The 19,012-nt window shown below is 51.0% G+C and overlaps 1 protein-coding gene across 5 annotated transcripts in view; it reads right to left on the reverse strand.

The window, feature by feature from the left end:
* The window catches only part of CSNK1A1 (casein kinase 1 alpha 1), a 32,256-nt gene extending 24,722 nt beyond the window's left edge, over positions 1-7,534 (reverse strand). For all 5 annotated transcript variants that reach the window (XM_030957106.1, XM_030957105.1, XM_030957104.1 and 2 more), the window contains exons 1-2: positions 7,031-7,534; positions 6,113-6,219 (exon numbers count right to left, since the gene is read on the reverse strand). In XM_030957106.1, the coding sequence (XP_030812966.1) occupies positions 6,113-6,219; positions 7,031-7,153 (230 nt within the window). In that variant the 5' untranslated portion in view covers positions 7,154-7,534. The remainder of the gene's footprint in view (positions 1-6,112; positions 6,220-7,030) is intronic.
* Between the last annotated feature and the right edge of the window lie 11,478 nt (positions 7,535-19,012).

The following is a 19,012-nucleotide window of genomic DNA, read 5'->3' on the forward strand; positions in this document are numbered from 1 at the left end:
CAGGGGCTCTGGCAGCCTGGAATTACACACAGAGCTACAGGAGGCTGTGCTTTTGTCAGACAAAAACATCTCCTGGTGCCTCACCGCAGGGAAGGACAATTCTTCCAACACTGAATATTTGAACTCAAATCTTTACACTTCCAGAAACGTTTATACCCCATTACAAAAAGGGAGATTCTGACTTCTTTGACATTACATAAACTTTTGCCACTTTCATAAATTATGGTGTGTGACTCTATGATTACCCTGTGTAATCCTATGTAATTATGTTTCTCAGCACTTGTGTTTGCAAGCAACAAGTGAAAGAGCTCTCGTGACAGAAATGGAGATTGTCAGAAGAACAAAGGCGGATTAAAAAGCTGTTAGAACAAAAATGTACGGTGAAAAAGCAAGCTGGAAAGAACTTGCTAACAGAATTACCTGAGATCACCTAATTAGTAAGTTTGACAAGTCAGCAGGCACATGAGGGGGAATATGCAAGTCTGGAAAGCCTCATGGATACAAAGGATTCAGAGATCCCACAGAAATCCAAATGGCCCTGATGTGGTGAACACTCTGGAACTGTATTCCAACCCTGCCAGCCCTAAGTCACTCACACAAAAGTCTCTGAACTGGGCATTAGTCAGATGATGGGACTAAAGAGAAAACACTGACCTCCCTGTAATTACAGAGCTCTGATATCCCTGAAAAACACCAGGTTATCCTAGCAGGAAAGGGGCAGCTGTCCCACACAGAACCTGTGAATTGGGATCACTGCTGCAAGCCCTGTCACCAACTCAGGAGAGGAAACCCAAATCCCAACAAGGGCACAAAAGAGACCTCAGGAAAAATGGGAGGATTGTGACCTCTGCAATCATTTACTCCAACAGCTCAGCAGGGCAGTTATGGAGCTATGCAATTATTCCTTATTACAGGAGGATGGGAAAAGGGAAACGGTTTTTAACAAAATTCAGGGAAAAAAGAACTGGCAGCTGACTGCCTGTGGGTCCAAGCATTATCTTCAGGCACAGAAACTCTCTGGCTCTCTGTGTCCAACAACACAATCATGAGCACTGCCCTGCTGGCCTAGAAAGTTGTGATGTTGCACCTGACTGATTCAGACCCCTCTGCTCCCATGTTCTCAGCACAGACATCTCCTGACAAACAATGACAGTGCAGACAAACTGCAAAGGGAATTATGCCTGTAAAAACGCACTGAGTCTTACAGACACTGAAGCAACACACAAGAGAAAGGTAATCCATCAAGAGATTCATTTCTAAATTGACACATATTTTATATTTCTGCTTTATCTCCCCTGAAACTGGAAAAGCACTTAACTGCTAACCAGCTAAGAGTAATATAAATGAACTTCACATAATATGGCATGACTGAAATCCTGAAGTGCAATATTTAGCAGATGTCACCTAACGTTAGTTGCCATGGAGAGCATGAATTAGGCCACCCAAGCACTAAATAAAGAAACAGCCATGAACACCCTACGCTATGGAACTGGCTGCACTCTATAAATAAAATTCTGGATCACTTTTTGTACAGTTCTGAGAGCAAACCACGAAGGATGCCAGCACAACTCATCCCCCAGCAAGGAGGTGGCTTCATCTGCCCAGTGTGATGCTGCAAACATGCAGCTCCCTGTTCTGCTGAGCTGGTCCATAAACTCCACTAACACCTGGGAGGAAGTCAGGAGTTACAGTTCAGTGTGAAGGTGAACCATTAATCCACAGTGCGGACAGCAAACATCACTGAGGAAAAGAATATTCCAGTATTATCTCTGCTGATCATTTGTTTCAAACAAGAGTAACACTGACCTCAAACTCCAAAAACTAAGTTAAGGCAGGGAGAAAAAAATTCTAACTTTGGTCTCTCTTGGATGCTTTGACAAAATCCACCAAGAGTTTAGATTGGTGGAAAACAGGAAATAAATTTTATTTACATATATTTATTTTTTAATAAAGGAACCATAGGTATTCATTTAAAAGATTATTTTCCATTTTATTTAGAGGCTTTTGGTTACCTATCAGGTGGTTCGACCCTTCAATATGCAGACTAACTAATAACAAAGTTAATTATAGTAGGATTTATTGATAGAACCTTTTTTTCTGGAGGATGAGTGGGGTTTCTTGTGGGTTTAGTGAGTGCTTTTCTGTTTTTCTCATGGAGGTTTGGGTTTTTTTGGTGATTGGTTGGGGGTTTTATGCTGCAGGAAGTTACTGAGAAAACAGTTGAAAATGCAGGTGTTTGAGAGGTGTGTTTACAGCTTTTTAAGCACTGCTAAAAATCAACATTTCAGGTGCTTAAGGCAAACTTGGTTATGGTAACTCTTGGATTACCAACCTTGACCACATTTTTCCATCACAGGTAGTATTTAATGAAAATATATAAGGGAACATTCTGTTATTAATAATTATTCAGCAACATGGCAGTAAGCAACCAGAAGCACAAATATTGTAGATAATTTTTTCCAGAAAACTCAGCTCAATTGAGAATTTCTCTCTGAATTTCTCAATATCAAAATATTGGCAAGTGCTGCATTGAAAAACTCTGAAATGTGGCGACTGACTTACTCAGTTTGCAAGGGAACTTTGCAAAAAAAAAAATCACTCACAAAACACTAAGTCAGTAACTTTTTGTTTTTAATTTACAAATAGCTGATCTTCATCAAGGATACAACCAATAGCTGATGAACACCATAAATGGTAAAAAAATCAAGAGCTGCTGTCCCAGGTAATTTGAATGATCGCTTTTGTGAATAAAGCTTTACCAGAGTCACCCTGTGGACAAACACCCCAAAACCAAACACGCTGTGCTGCATTCCTCCAAGGCAGCACCAGGAATTGGGGAATAAAGGTGGATAGTCCCAGCTAATAGGATCAGTGCCCAGTTAACAAGATTACAGCTCAAAATGCTTTGTCACTGAAAAAGAGAGGAAAAAAAGCAAAGGGCAGCTGATGAGGGAGAACAATGAGAATAAGCCCAGCAGAATGCTGGGGCCTGGCCACAGTGTCCTAAAGGCACAGCAGACTGTCACAATGTTGAGCTTGGCTCAAGAGCCTTTTGGGAAAAATTAAAGTAACAATTAAGCAAAATTTGAACATCAAGAATGAAACATAGCTTAATTTTTTTTTTTTTTGTATTAATGAAAGTTTTGTGAAACTTTAGGGTTAATTTCAGAAACTTTACTGCTCTTTTAGGGAACAATAAGCAGCAAATTTAATGATCTAAAGTGGTTTAGAATATTCAGAGAATAAAATTGCCAATTCATTCATGCCAATCTCATTTTTTGTACAAACATGTTCTATTAAAGTGGAATTAAGCACCAAGGCCTCTTGTTCAACTTCCACAAAAGGTGAAGGCTCACTGTTGATCCCACAGAAATATTAAGCTTTTAACCCCAAAACTGAGAATTTTCCTCATTAGTTTCTTGCAATGAGCCAGAAAGTCCCTCAAACCAACCTTAAAGGCTATAAAAAGAATTGCTTGGTTCTAGATAACTTCAGTGACACTCTAGACACATTTTCTTGTAATTCTAAAGGCAGAATCAGCTTTAGAAACAGGAGCCCTAATGAATGAGCAATCCAGACCTCATTTATTATCTCAGTTCTGAGTCACAGAACCACAGCAGTGACCACTTGAGTGAGGCAAAGTCACATCATGCAATTGCCAGGAAGTTGATCTTGGCCAGTGCATCACTTAAGCAGGTGAAAAACAGAGCAAAAGTCCATCACTCCCAAATGAGGAACACAAATTCTCGTGTTGATGCGTCCAAGATGTGGACTGAGTTTTATAAAGCATGGCAATGGGGAAATTTTGGCATGATTCCTTCATTTCCTGTCAAATTCTTGTGCTGCTGCTGTTTAAAGGTGTCACATTACAGAAATTTTACCAAATGTATTGACTTTCCTTCAACTTGATTCACCCTTGTGAATACACTGAGCCAGGAACAGCTTATTCCCATGTGACAGCATATTATTATAACACAATGGTGGCAGTGGATTATCAGCCACACATGCAAAGTGACCTAAGTATTGACTTGGATTCAAAGCACCACGGATTCTACTTCTACTAAACACAGAACATTTTCATATTTGCCACAGGAACTGCGCTGGTCCCCTACTCAGCTTCCTCTTAAAAGGAAATAAACTTAAGAATGCTGGTTTAGATTTTTTCAAGCATCACCAAACCAATACCAGCAGCCCAGAGAAACCTCTCAAGGAGCAGCTGGCACATAAAAATAGATTTACAATTAATGTTGTTTCTGAAAAGAAAAAGAGCATTTCCAAAAAGACACTTTTCTAGAAAAATACTACGAAGTTTAATGTTGTGAGAACCTGAAAGGACTGACTGACAGCCTTTAGCACAATCAGTCTATGAATCAGTTTGGTGAGTGTTTCCTCATTTATCCATTCTCCGTTTTTTTGGACTTTGTATTATTTTTAGGGGGTACAAGAATACCAAATACAGAGGAAAGCTGTAGTTGAAGCCAGAGGCAAGTTTCTCAGCATGCAAGGTACCAGTATTACCCAGGACATTTTAACCAAATACAAGAAATGAAACAGTATCTCAGTGGAAAAGCCAAAAATTTGCAACTTGGCCTCATTATAGCACCACTCACTCATTTACTTTTCAAAAAAGTAGTTCAAGAATGCCTGCTTTTCCAGTTCTGTGATGAAACACCTGATATCTGCTTGCTCTGGCTGTTTTCCCAGTCATCCCTGTTTTAGCATGCAACTATACCATGAAAGCTTTCCAAAATGCAATTCCTATTCTTTCAGTTGTGAAATAAAGGCAGCCACATGTGAGAAAAGAAGGAAACTGTATTCTCAAAGAAAGGCTGCATCTGTTTTCACACCAGCAACTCTGTTGAAGCTGCAAGTATTTAATTCAGGTATGTTGATTGTGTCCTTGCAAAAGGCTGGAGTAAATGGGGACAGATGGCCAGGACAACACTGTCTCCTCCAGCTCACATTCACGATCAGAGCCAGTTGTGTTTGGGGGGAAGGAGGACGGAGCTATTAACCTCACAAATGCAGATTTGTACTAGGCTTTGTCCAAATTAAAACAGAATCTGGGCTATATCATCGTGAGAACTCTAAAACAGACCCTAAATGTCACTATTCATCCTGTACTAAGTCAGGAAGGGTTAAATTAAATGGAATCTACAGTTTGACACAGAACCTAAATTGAAATAGTTTGTGCAGCTCAAGGAACAAAAATCCTTTTAGGCCATTGTGTCAAGGAAAAAAAAATTACTAACTTTAAAAACAATTATTAACAAAGTTTCAAAAAGGAACAACTTGTAAAAAGTCTCCCGGAGAAAAGTGAAGTTTCATGTAACTCTTGGACACCCAGATTCCAGAGTTAGGCAGTACCCCAGGGTAACACCTCGATAATCCCAGGAGGAAAAACCCCTCCAGGGGTCCTGCACCAGCAATTTTCTGCCAGATCAGGAAATTCTGAAAGCCTGCCGAAAGTTTCAGTTGGAATACGAAGCGAAGAGCCGCATAATGAGGAACTGGGAGGGATTAATCCCGAAAGGAAAGGCTGGTGACGCATCTGTTGCGGGCAGCAGAAAGGAGCCGCTGCCATTTCATTCCTGCTCCAGGTTCTCCGCAGTCTCAAGGCTGGCGGCTCATAACTATGAAAGGAAAAAGGCACAAGCCCGAGCACGTCCCTTGTCCCACCAGGAGAAGGGGGAGGGTTAATCACGTCCAGCCGCCATTTTCTGAGCGGAGCAGGAAGACATGTTGAAAAAAAAAAAAAAAGAGAGAGAGAGAGGCAACAAAAGAAAGCAGCCATTTCCACGGACGGCTCCCAACTCTCTGCCTCTCGGAGAAACAGCCTCCTCACACTTTGTTCTGATGGCCACGAGAATTTCTCGCAGGGTGTCTCGCTCTCCATACAGCCAGCAGGCCTGCCAGAGGAACCCTGCGAGTTGGAGAGCTTGGAATGGAGTATTTCCCCCTTTATCACCCCCAATCCTGCACGGGTAAATTTCTTTCTACCCTGCCTCACACTACAAAGTATAAAAACCTGCCAATATACAGTAATAAGCATGACAAAAAAAGTCATGCCAAGCACACAGAAACGCCACTGGCACACACGGCTGGTTCCTACCGTATATGTGGGATGCCAACTCCTCCCTGCAGGATCTTGTACAGTTTGCTTTCATAGAGCAGCTGGGGGTGCCGAGCCTTCTGAGACTCCAACTTCACAGCAACTTCCTGCAGTGAGAGGGAACAAGGAGTCAGGGCACAGCGTCCACCGAGCTTTGAGGGGCACAGCACTTCCACATCCCCCACACACCCCCGATGCCAACCCTTTCGGGTATATATTTATTTATTTCCCAGCTCGACGTGCTGCTGCATTTTGTGGCGTCTTCCGAGAAAATCCACGTCGCGGTGATTTGTACATGAATATCCATCCCGGGTCATGCATTTGAGCTAGAGATGTGGAGTCTTCAGAAGCACTTAAGTCAGGGAGAACATACGTGGGTGTTTCTTCTTTACAGCTCAGAGCCGTGAGGGGGAGGAAGAAAAGAAAAAAAAAACCCAAAGGAAAAGCTGGAAAAACAGGGGGATCTTCTTTGTTTCTATTAGTGTTGATGAAACGAGATACAAAGTGTTCCCCAACTGAGGCAGAGGAGGAGATGAATGGCGGGCGAGGGACGACGAATTTGGCCGCTCACAAAACACAAATACCTCTAAATATCTTTTCCCACAATGGTTTTCGCCTCTTTTCTCCTCTCCCAAGTGCTGGGTGGAGGAGCCCGCGACCGCAGGGCTCCGCTGTGGAAGGGGCACCGAGGAAGACGCTCGGTGGGGAGGGGAGGGATGAAGCCCCTCGGGGGAAAGGGGGAGAATGAAGCCCCTCGTCGTAGGAGGGGAAGAGGGGGGAAAGGAGACCCTCGGGAGAAGGAAAATCCCACCCCGGGGCACGGAGGGCACCGCTGGGGCCAGGTGGGGCTCGGAGCGGCGATGGCTGGTGCCCGGCTCCCCCCGGGGAGCTGAATGGGGGAGTGCGAGCGGCCCTTACCTCCCCGTTGGTGATGTTGATCGCCAAATAGATGTCCCCGAAGGAGCCCGACCCGATCTTCCGCACCAGCTTGTATTTGCCTCCGACAATGAACTCGGCCTTGGAGCCGCTGCTGCTCGCCATGGCGAGGGGCGGCTCTCGGGCCCTCCCGGCCGGCCCGGCGGGACAACGAGGGCTCTACGGCCGCCCCCGAGGAGGGGAAAGGGGCTGGAGGGGGGAGAGCGGCGCAGCCAAGGACGGTCCCCGCGCTCAGCTCCAGCCGGGGCCCTCGGGCGGGCGCCCCCCCCTGCGCGGCTCTGCGCCGCTCCCCGGCTCTCGGCGCGCTCCAGAAACAGGAGAAGCGGCCCCCGAGGTGCTTGTGAGAGCAGGGAGGGGAAAGGGGGGGGACTCGCGGGGTCGCGGCGGCCGCCGGCCGCTCACTCGGCCGCCGCCGCCATCTTGTGCCTGATCCGCCGCCGCCGACACAAAATGCCCCCGGCGCGCGGCCGCCGCTTCTTCACCGCGCGGGGCGCGCTGGGAGCGGGGCGGGCCGCTGCCGCCATAGCCACGCCCCCTCGTGACGCTGCGCCAATCACCGCCCTCGTTCTGCGCCCCGCCCTCCAGCAGGGGGCGGTGATTGGGTGCTCTGCGGTTGCGCACATGCGTACAGCGCCACTCCGCCAGTGCGGGCGGAAGAGGGCGGGGAAAGCGGACGTGCCCTCACTCGCTCTTAAAGGGACAGGCGCCGCAGCGGGCGGGGGGCGGCTGGGGGTTTCTTTGGGATTTCCACGGTCCCACACAGCCCCTGAGGCACCGGGGCTCCGCGACAGGGATAGGGTCAGGGTCAGCCAGCACTGAGATGCCACCCCTCGTATGGTGCTGTTGCCAGGCTCTTCTTAAAGGCCAGGCCCTAGCCTGTGTGTATGATAACAGGCTGGTTCGTGGATAAATAAATACACAACAACTTCGTTCCGTGCAGGTGTTTAAGGAAAGGCTGGAGGGGTACTCAGTGCTTTGGTCTGAGTCACAAGGTGGGGATTGGTCACAGGTGGGACTCAGTGATCTGGGAGATATTTTGGAACCCCAACCATCCTGGCATGTTGAGATTCTCGCCATGACTGTGGAAAAGGCCTGGAACAACTGCCCAGGGCCTCTCGCTCTGGAGACATCCCCAGCCCACCTGAAGGCATCCCCACGCCCCCTGTTCCTGGACCAGCTCCAGAAGACCCTTCCAACCCTGACAAATCTGTGATTCTCTGAAATCCACAACTTCCTTTTCCCAGTATCCATGGGGTACCCTGGAACTGAGCTGTTCCTGTGCACACACACTGTGCTCCTTCACCCTTCCCTGATCCACAGCTCCCTCACAGCCCCTCACACCGTGTTCCATCACCCTTCCCTGCTCCATAACTCCTTCACAGCCCCTCACACCGTGCTCCATCACCCTTCCCTGCTCCATAACTCCTTCACAGCCCCTCACACCGTGCTCCATCACCCTTCCCTGCTCCATAACTCCCTCACAGCCCCTCACACCATGCTCCATCACCCTTCCCTGCTCCATAACTCCTTCACAGCCCCTCACACCATGCTCCATCACCCTTCCCTGCTCCATAACTCCTTCACAGCCCCTCACACCGTGCTCCATCACCCTTCCCTGCTCCATAACTCCTTCACAGCCCCTCACACCGTGCTCCATCACCCTTCCCTGCTCCATAACTCCCTCACAGCCCCTCACACCATGCTCTATCACCCTTCCCTGCTCCTCACCTTCCCCTCAGCCCCTCACACCGTGTTCCTTCAGCCTTCCCCGCTCCTCACCCTCCCCTCAGCCCCTCACACGGTGCTCCATCACCCTTCCCTCCCCCTCAGCCCTCACCCTGGCCTGTGCCATGCCCAGCAGTGCAGCTCCTGGGTGATCACTGCAGGTGAGACACCCTGACAAGGACACCACCAGCAGAACCACCCGTGACAAACACATCCCCTGTCCCTGCAGTCTCCACCTTCACGCGGCTCCCACAGCCGGCTCTCTGCTGGCCAGGGTCACCATGACCCAGCAGCTCATGCTCCAGGGGCTGTTCCTGGCTGTCTGTCACAAGTGACATCTCCTGCCTTGCCCCCTCGCTGTCTCTCTGTGAGCTTTCCCTCTGCAGGAACACCAAACTGTGAATTCCTGGTGACTCATCGTCACTCCCTGTCACAGCGGCGTCTTCTGCCGTGCAGGGCTGCATTTGGGAAATGATTCAGTCTGCAGGAGAGAGAAAGCTAATCCAGTAATGTAGCTCATGGAAGTAGAAGGAAAACCTACTCAGGGTGTCTGCTTTGGAGGCAGGCAGGCAGAAACTGCTTCCGAGCATGCCTGGTGCACCCAAACCATGGAAATAATAAAAATATGGATTTTAAGACCTGTCTATGCATGGATTTCTTTTTTAAATAGCTGACTGTTTTGGAGAAAGGTGAGATTGAGAGGTCCGGGTTAGGACATGTCAATAGGACATGAAGGTGGAGGAGTTCTCTCAAAGAACAGCATCCACACAGAGGAAGAAGCTCTTCTTGAACTCACCATGTTGCTTTCTAGCTTGGTAAAAACACTTTCTGCCTGCACAAGTGCAAAAGAGCCCTGGATTGTGTCCATCTGGCTGTGAGGCAGGAAGGGAAATCTGTGATTTTCCTGAGTTTCTTCCTGTGGTGGACTCAGTGAGCTCCAGATGACTCCACAGTGAGAGACCGGGATGATTGGAGAGGGAGGATTGGCACTCAGCAATGCCCTGCATGGCAAATATCATCTCCAAGTTCCCCTTGTGTTTCAGGGAGCTTAAATCCAAGGTTTTACTACAGCTCTCTCTGCATCTCTGATGAAAAAAAATTGAAATGCAAATGACTCAAAATCAGCCAGATGCACCACAAGGAAAACGATGCTCCGAGAACGAGCTGGCCTCCAACTCATTCCCACCTCGGCTCTGTCAGGGAGCATTTGTGCAGGCAAGAATATCCACACTCTTGTCACTCACAGGGATTGTGGATCTCGTGTGGGGGTTCTGGGATGCATCACACACTCCTTCAGGGGGCTGGAGCGCCAAGGGCAAATGAGGTATCTGTGAACATCTCAGCCATTCCTGAAAGCAGAGCCCCGTGTCCTCAGGTGCCCCCTGTGATTTGCAGACAGCTCAGGGCTGATGTGCCTCTGTCGCCCTTCGGGGTTGTGTTTAATGGCTGCTCTGAGTGGGATCTGGGCAGCTGGGAGGCGTTTGGCTTGAGTCACGTATGCTTGGAGGAGCTGGAAAAACAGGTCTGGAGCTCCTGGGCCAGGAGAGAGCCCCGCGCCTGGGTATGCAGGAGAGCAGGATCTGCTGGGCTGGGCAATGCTGCCACCTCCTGCCTGCTGGGGACAGCTCTGGGGACAGCTCTGTGTCCTGGTGATAGCTCCTTGTCCAGGGGACAGCTCTGTGTCCTGGGCACAACTCTGTGTCCTGTGACAGCTCCTTGTCCAGGAGACAGCTCCTTGTCCAGGGGATATCTCCATGTCCAGAGATTGGATTTAAAATTCCGATTAAATAGCACTGAAAATGTCAATTGGGAGGGGAGTTTCAGGCTGAGCTGACCTCAGGTCTCACTGCTGCTTGTACGCAGAGTGGTGTCTCTTCTTCGTCCTCTTTCCCTCCTACTCACCCTCTCACTGCCCAGCTCTGCCAGGTCAGCAGAGCCCCCACGGTCAGCTCAGCTCTCCAAACCTACAGAAAATTTTCCAAATGGTTTCTCCTGGTGCTTTCTCTGGGTTAGTATTCTGCCAGGCTGGTGACCCTGATGGAGCTCCATGGTCACTGCAAGGGTTGGCAGTGACATGGCAGAACAGCAGCAGGAGATGTCAGCTGGAAAAGTGAAGGAACATCTCCCACTGCCTGGAAAGGAGCTCTGCAGACACCAGGAAAGAGCAGAAGAATCCATGAATTCCCATTACTATTATTTTTCATATCTTTCAGGGCCACTGAGGCAATGAAAGCATTTTTGTATCTGCATCACTTGGGAGAGTGAAAGGAATAAATCCTCTCCTTTCCCTTTCCAAAAGCCAGGCCAAAAGTCCTGCTGTGTGACCAAGCCTCCAGTGTGAGCAGCCCTCGTCTTCAGCCCGAGCTCTGATCTGCTCTCTGAAGTTTTTGTTGTCTCAGAGGGATGGAGAACCCAAGACAATTTTACCTCATTTTCCCTGTAAGTGAGCAAAACCCAGGCAGGGGAAAAGCCAAGTGATATCAATGGGTGTCACTGAGTCCTGGGCTGCCCCAATCACCTCAGAATCCCTTGGCTCTTTGCCAGGAGGAGCACGTGAGCTTCTGGCACGACTGAGGGCTGTGTGTCAGTCAGATCTGGTCCCAGGTGTGCAGTCCCAGCAGGTCCTGGCCTGGGACCCCCTCTTTGCTCTGGCATCTGCCCTCCCCTCACACCAGCAGCATGTCCCCCACACAGGGGCCTCTGCCCTCCCTGCTGAGCCCCTGGCTCCAGCCTGGAGCTGCCCTCAGCTCATCCTCCATGCAGCTATTTTTAGCAGAGCTAATGGTGTTTGGGAAAGTGGCTGGAGAGGAGCAGCTTGTGCCAGCAGGAACCAAACCAGGCTCACCTGGGCCCCTGTGTGAGGCAGCTCCCCTTGGACCCTCCTGCCCAAGGACAGGTGACGCTGCCAAACCCTCCTGTCCCTCAGGTGGCTCTTGCAGAGCAGGGTGACGTGGGGCTTCCCAGGACATTGCAGCATGGCAGGAGGGATCCTGTCCCTCCACATTCCACGGGCAGTGTCCTGCCTGACACCCACCCATGCCAAAGGGGTGCTGCTGGCCACCCCTGCCAGAGCCACTTGTCCCTGCCCTCCTGTGGCTGCCTCCCCTGCACTGGCACAGGGCTGTGGGGAGCCAGCCCAGGGAGCTGCTCCAGGTTGAAAATAACTCCGTTTTCCGGAACAGTCTGACACTGGCAGCCTTTGCCAGGCTGGATCTCAGTGCAAAGCTTCAATGCCAGTGCTGGCACGAGGCAAGAGGCACCATTATTTTTGGCAAGGGTGCCTGCTTTAAGTGTTTGCATGCAACCCTCAGAAAGTTGTCAGCCCCTGTATAGTTACAGCCAGCACAGGAGATGCCTTTTTGCCTCAGCAGGGATGTGAGCAGCCATGAAATGATGGGATTTCATCGCCAGCACTGCTGCAGGAGAGGACAGCAGGGACAAGGCTGGGACAAGACTCCCCCACTAATGCCAAACCTTTATCTTGACCTCATCATGTCTCCAGGCAGATCCCGGCACCTGCAGCCATTGTGCCTTGCTCAGTAGGGAAAGGACACAGCAGGCCCTGGAGATGGGATGTGGCTTTGGGACAGAGCCTGGAGCAGGCAGGGACAGTGACACAAATCTCATTCTTGCAGTGCTTGGGTTGAACTAAAGGTGTTTTCTCGGGGTCGGCTGCTTGTTCTCTGCCCCCGAGGTGAGTTGGGTGGTCCAGGGAGCGACCCCAGGCTCTGAAGAATGAGACTGGACTCTTTGCTGTTCGGTCTTCAGGTTGTTTATTAAGTCTTATCTACAAAATTTTCTTCCTGGCAGACAGAGGTCTGACCAGCAAGGCAGCCACGATGCTCTCCCACCGCCCCCAAGGCTGCTCCGTCTCTTATACCACAAATTACATATATCATATTTACTTTTACTTTCTAATACTTATCACCCATGTTGGACAGTGCACCCCTTCTCCAAACTAATCTCTGAGTGCCAACACCACAGCAGAAGATGGAGAACAAGAAGAAGAAGGAAGAAGGATGAGACACGCTTTGTTTTTTCTATTTTGTCCCCATTACCTTTATACAAAAATTTTTAAAACTTATATTTTCACCCTGTGTACACCTTATAAAAACACCCTTTAAACTTGTGACACCTTTTAGCCCTCATACCAAACTGGCAATTCATTTGCAGGATCGAAATCCAGCCACCAAGTGTTCTGGGCATCATGCCAAGATCTCCGAGCCCCCTGACGGGTTTCGGCTCTCGACGTGGTCTCGGGGGATTCCTCACATCCGGAGTGATGTGCAGAGTTCCCACAGTGTTTGTGTCCAGGAGCCAACAGTGCCACTTCCAAGCTGTAAGAAGTTAGAGGGGAATTCTGCAGCCTGAGACATCCTTGGCTGTTTGGAGAGAGGATTGTTGGTTTGTTTTTTTTTTAAGCACCGGAGGAAAAGGGGGATTTTCAAGTAATTTGGATGATTCATAGGAATGTTGTTAATGCACAGCTGAAGCTCCACCAATGAACTTGTTCCCTGGAAGACTTTTCTGCAGAGTGTGTGGAGCTGAGGCCCAAACTTTCCAGTGATGTCAGGGCTGAAATTGCTCTGAGTGCTTGAGAGGATGCACTGGGAGGTGAGGAAAGAGAGTCTGAAGGAGTCATGGGCCCAAAAATATGTAAATGGCAGCACAGCTGATTCACTGCATGTCAAGTGCTGTGGAGAAGTCTTCAGCAGCAGCTTCTCTGGTGCTCTTGAATTAATTACCCTGCTGGTGTGCGGAGTTCTGGTACTTGGCAGCCAAGGCACATTTCCTCTGTGGCTGCTTAAATCAGTCAGGTTCAAACCACTGAGGTGAGTCTGCTCTTACACAAAATAATTCAGCTGCTGGATGACAGCCGATACACCTGGGAGTAAATCATCCTCCTAAGTGCAATTTCTGGAACCATTTTAGGGAACATGGGTTTTATACATGTCGTGCGCTGTGGTTTAGGATGCTGGGGAGGATAAGAGGAGCAAAAGCAGCTGGTGCAGTGCTTGAGCTGGTCCCATGCAGGCTCTGGCCGTGCTTGCTGGACATTGCTGCTCTCCAGTGGCAGGAGCCAGCTGAGCACACTCTGTCCCAGCGCCCCCATCACCCTCTTCTTGGGGTGCTTTGGATTTCTTTACACATTGGGGGAGAAATTACATGGAGAAGGAGCTGAAGCTGAGTTCCCCCGTCAGGACATTGCAGTCCCTTCTCTTTTTTTTTAAAGCAAGTTCCTTCCTGCCTGAACATCTTCCCTACTCAATGGGTGAGCTTTTCAGGTCATTCAAAAGCTGATGCTTGCTGAGATTAAAAAAAGCCCAACAATGAGCTGAGAGATGCTGTTTGATTAGGCCTGATTTTTTTTCTCTCCCCTCCTCCAAAGATCATCACGAGCTCCGGTTCATTTGCGTTTGAGAAGAGCACAGGGTGGAAAGTGCCAGATAAGGGGAAAGGCTCATCACATGTTATTGTCAGCACAGCACTGGAAATGTCACTGATGGATCCATCAGCCCCTTGATGCACAAGGCCCTGCCCCAAAACCCCCTGGAGCAGCAGCCAGGACAGGTGGGTCCTTCAGGGAGCAGAATGAGCCGATGAAGAGGGAATGGGCTGTCCTGCCTGGATGCTCTTGGGAATGAGATCTGTCAAGGGCTCCTTCACTGCTGGGCCCTCAGCGAATTTCAGCACTAATGAGCAGCAGCTCAGCACGGAGCAGGGCCATGGTTTGCAGTCTTGCCCATGCTGGACACTCCAGCCTGTATTTAGGCACCCCAGGAGTGGCTCTGTGGGGTCTCATGATGGGGACATCCAGCTTCAGCCCCAGAGCTGGGTGGCTCTGTGGGGACAGCTGTGACACAAGGCAGCTGTGGGCTGACCTGCTGCTCAAGAGGACAGCCCTGGGAAGCAGCTGGGTGCCTTGAAGAGCAGGGTGCTCCACAAACACCCAAAATGCAAAGGTGGGAGCAGCAGGGGCCAAGGATGAACTTCCCTCCTGCTCTGCACCGACTGCAGCTCAGCACACACGGCACAGGCTCCCTCTGCATCATCCTCTGCTGAGGGGGAGCACATCCTGGCAGGGACTGCTCCCTGCTGCAGAGCTGGAGGGACCAGATTTGGCTGCAGAGTGGCTTCATGATGGGAGCACAGCTCTGCTGGTCACTGCCTGTGCCTGCTCTCCTTGGCTCTGAGACTGGCTGGAAATACAGACAGAATTATTTGTCACTGAGTCTCATAGCCACACTCCTTCCTGAGCAGCTCCTGTGGGTCTGTGAGGTGGTGGCTGATGCCTGGCACAGAAATGTCACCCAGCAAGGACACTCACCCCCATTACAGTGCTGCTGGCCCAGTCCAACCCCCACCAGTACCTGGGGAGCAGATCAAAATCTCGTGTGGCTCAGGCCCAGGACTCATCACCTCTCAGGATCCTGAGTGAGGCAGTCGCTGTGCTGTCCCAAGGTGTCTGTGACCCTGCCTCCAGAGGGACACAGAGTGCCCTGTGTCCCCAGAATATGTGGTGACTGAACAGTGTCCCCCCACAGCAAGCCCATGTTCCCTGGACTGGTGGAGCCATGCTCCTGGGACTGGAATCCCACCTGCCTTCCCTTGAGGAGATTTTTCACTTTGAAACTTCTCAAGAAAATTCAGACATGTGGGACTTGCCTGCCCTCTGCAGAGAGACAAAAAAGGCCTCAGTCCAGAAGGGAAGGAAGGAGTGCTCAGTGCTCACACAAGGTGAATGGACAAGCCTCGGGGTGCATTCCCTGGGGGAGGAAGTGGTGTGCCATGTTCCCAGGCAGCTCCTGATCTCTGCTTCCATCTCAGGACAGCACGTCAGAGCCACGGGACAGCTCACCCATGCTCTGGCTCTGGCTGTTGCCCACAGCAGATGTTTGCAGTCTTCTTGTCCCAGGAACATCCCCTGAGCTCCCCCCAGACCTCCAGCCTTAAGGAAGAGGTGGTGGTTCTTTGTCTTTAATAACCCAAAGGATTTTTCTTCCATGAATTCATCCAGTTCCTGTTTAAATGCTTTGCATCTGTCACATCCTGTGGTGGGGAGCTCCATGGTTTAACTATACATTGCACCAAGAGCCACTTCCTTTTCCTCATCCCAAACTTCCCTGCAGGTAGTTTCGTTTGCAGCCTGTACTCCTGCAGGGGCAGGGCTGGTGAGTAATCCCCCTCCCTGCCCTCACACGCCTCCCAAGGCAGGGCAGATCTGCATCACAGCCCTTCTCCTGCCCACGGAGCCATTCGTCATGCAGAGGCTGCTGCAGAGCTTGGGGCATCCCTGCTTCCCTTCTCTGAGCCTCTTGCACACCCCTCTGGAGACAAGGAGGCGAGGAGAGCTGCAGGCAGCATCCCCAGCGTGGGCACATCCCCAGCTCACACGGTGCCAGAGCTGCCTTTCCCATCCTCTGCTTCTTCCCTGCTCATTTCCAACAGTCAATTTTCTGCTTTCTCTGCTCCAGGCGTTTTGGAAGCATCATTTAGCAGGACCCCCAAGATTCCCTTCCTGGGAAGAGATGCACCACTCAGAGTCTATCACTGGGCTGGCAGTGCTAGGACTGGCTTTTATGTGTTTTCTCCATCCTTTCCTGAGTTCCCTTGGCTGTCCCCTGCTCAGGGACATGGACCAGCAGCTCCAAAGAGCTCAGTGCTGGTGCCAAACACGCTCACTTTGCTGGCCCTGCCCTTTTCCAGATAATTTGTGGACACACTCAATGGCTCCCCACAGGTAGCATCCCCAAGCTGTGAAAACAAACCCTTTATTCCAGCCCTTCCTTTCCTGCCTGTAACAGCTGCTCTGCCTGCAGGTTTTTCCTCTGTCCCTCCCCTGCCCCTGAGGGCTCTGCTGGGAGGCCTGGCCAGATCTCACAGCCCAGGTTTCCTTCCCCATCCTTGCAGGATGGTCCCTGAGCCCCCTTGGCCCAGAGCAGGAGCCAGGCCCGGCAGAGGTGCCCGGGCTGGTGCTCTCACCAGCATGGCCTGGGGAGGAGCTGGGGCGTGGGCTGGTGAGTCAGGGCGGCTGCAGGAGCTGGGATCTCATTAATAATGGAGACTCATTAATAATGGACACGTCCCTCTGACACTGCAGCCACCCTGTGGCTGCTGGGAGGAGGTGATGCAATGGCTGCTGGCACACAGGGGAGCTCTGCTCTCAGCAGCAGCAGTGGACAGGCAGAGTAACCTTGGACAGGCACTGCCACTTTGGCAGGAAGCTCCCCACGGCCAGAGCTGGGCTAACTCCACAGCTATGGGGGATTCTGAGCTGTACCTGGCACCCAGGCTGAGCTGGAAGGCCTCAGTGCCACCACAACTGGGATTCCTGGCTGTCATTTTATATTCCATGGCATGAGCTGCTGGGGTTTTTTCCCAACAAACTCCTCCCCTGTAAAACATCCTCCCTGCTCTGATGTGATGTGATGTGGTGGGGAGAGGAGGACGTGTGGGCAGCACCATGAGCTGGCCCTGCAGCCCCTCTGCTGCTGCTCCAGGGACCTCTGGAGCTTCCCTTCCACCTCCACCACTTGTCATCCCTTCTGGCTTTGTTCAGCCACATCTCCCTGTTTTCTCAGCCTTGGCACCTGGCAGCACCATGTCGCAGACATCCTTTTCACTAAAATCCTTCTTTAGGATTTTTTCCTTCTGAGAAGCTGTAGCCTCAGAAACAAATGTAAACAATGGGTTATCTGCTGCTGTGGAACACAACAGGTCCGTCTGGATTGGCCCAGCTTGGATGTTTATAGTTAGTGGCCAATCCAGAACTGAGGTCTCTCGGAGAGAGTCCGAGAGAGTGGCTTTGTTATCATTCTTTACTTTTCTATTCTTAGGTTAGGTAGCTAGCTTCTGAAGAAACCTTTCCTTTCTTTTTCTTTTTAGTATAGTTATAATAGATGTATATATCATAAAATAATAAATCAAGCCTTCTGATAATGGAGTTAACCTTCTCGTCTCTTCCTTCACCCAAGAACCCTTGTGACCACTGTCACAGCACCACAAGTCCCAGCTCTCTGAAGCCTCTGGTGATCATTTCTCCCAAACTGAAGGGGGACCCAGGCATTAGGCTGCTCCCACAAAAAAGCTCTTGGTTGTGAACTTTTCCAGGCTGTAGCACAAAGCTCAGGGCTGCCCAGCCCTGCCCTCCTCCCCAGCAGAGCCTGGAGCTGGTGACCTGGCAGGCCTTTGCTTTCGGTGTCCTCACGGTGCTGTGAGCCCCAGCTGAGCCCCCTGGGCTGGGTTTGTGCCCTCAGTGGTGAAACAACACCCAGTGGCTCTCTCAAGGGGCACCTGGTACACTTGCCTGTGGCAGAGGCACGAGCCCGGTCACAGCACAGCCATTCCTGGGTGCACCAGTGGGCAAAGGGAGGGGGACGCTGCCCAGGGACTGGCTCAGCAGCTTGAAGGGGCTCTCGCCTCCCTGGCACCCCTCCCTTCTCCCTGAGGCAAGAGAAGTCAGCTCCTGCAGCTCCTCCTGCGCAGGCAGCAGCTGCTGCTGCCACTCCAGAACAAGCAGGAATTTGCCTGGAGGAGCTGGTGGGGCTCCAGAGGTGTCTGATCCCGAAGCAGAAGGTGACTCCCAGGGGGATGTGCCGCCCCTTGGCTTCTCCCTGCCTCACCTTGCTCAGGAGAGCAACAGCACCCAGGGCTGGCTGTGGGCAGGGGGTGCCCGGGGTGCCCGGGTGTGTGGGGTGCCCACAGGGGGGAGGAGGAGGAGGAGCTCACGTGGAGTTCCAGCTCCATGGGTGGGTGGTTGTGATGACGTGGCTGGAGCAGAAATCCTACGAAGTCAGGCAGGGAGGAGATCAGTATTGGATCAGTGCAAATGAGTAATCTGCAGAAACCACCAGAATTTTCTGAGCTCTTCTTACTTTTCTCATGTCTTGTTACCTCCTTGCTGCAGGCAGAAGGGTGGGGTGCCCTGTGGGAATGCTTTGGGCAAGGAGCGTTGTCACTCCAGGGTGTGGGTGGCCCTGTGTGGGGCTGGACTGGCCTGGGGACATCTGTCCCTCCTGCCAGAGCTGCAGGATGCTGCAGACACCTCCATCTCTGCCTGCATTCCAGCCCAGGTCCCCACAGACTGTGCACACCTCTGCGTTCTCCATGCTGAGAGAGCAGGAGTCTCTGACAGGGCAGAAATACGAATATCTCAGTGCCCTCACACCAGCCTCGGGCTCAGCTGGCTGAGGGACTTGTGACAAATGGGTGAAAGGCCCAGAGCCACCAGCCCTGGGA

This window comes from Camarhynchus parvulus, chromosome 13, assembly GCF_901933205.1.
Source record: "Camarhynchus parvulus chromosome 13, STF_HiC, whole genome shotgun sequence".
Lineage (NCBI taxonomy): Eukaryota > Metazoa > Chordata > Aves > Passeriformes > Thraupidae > Camarhynchus > Camarhynchus parvulus.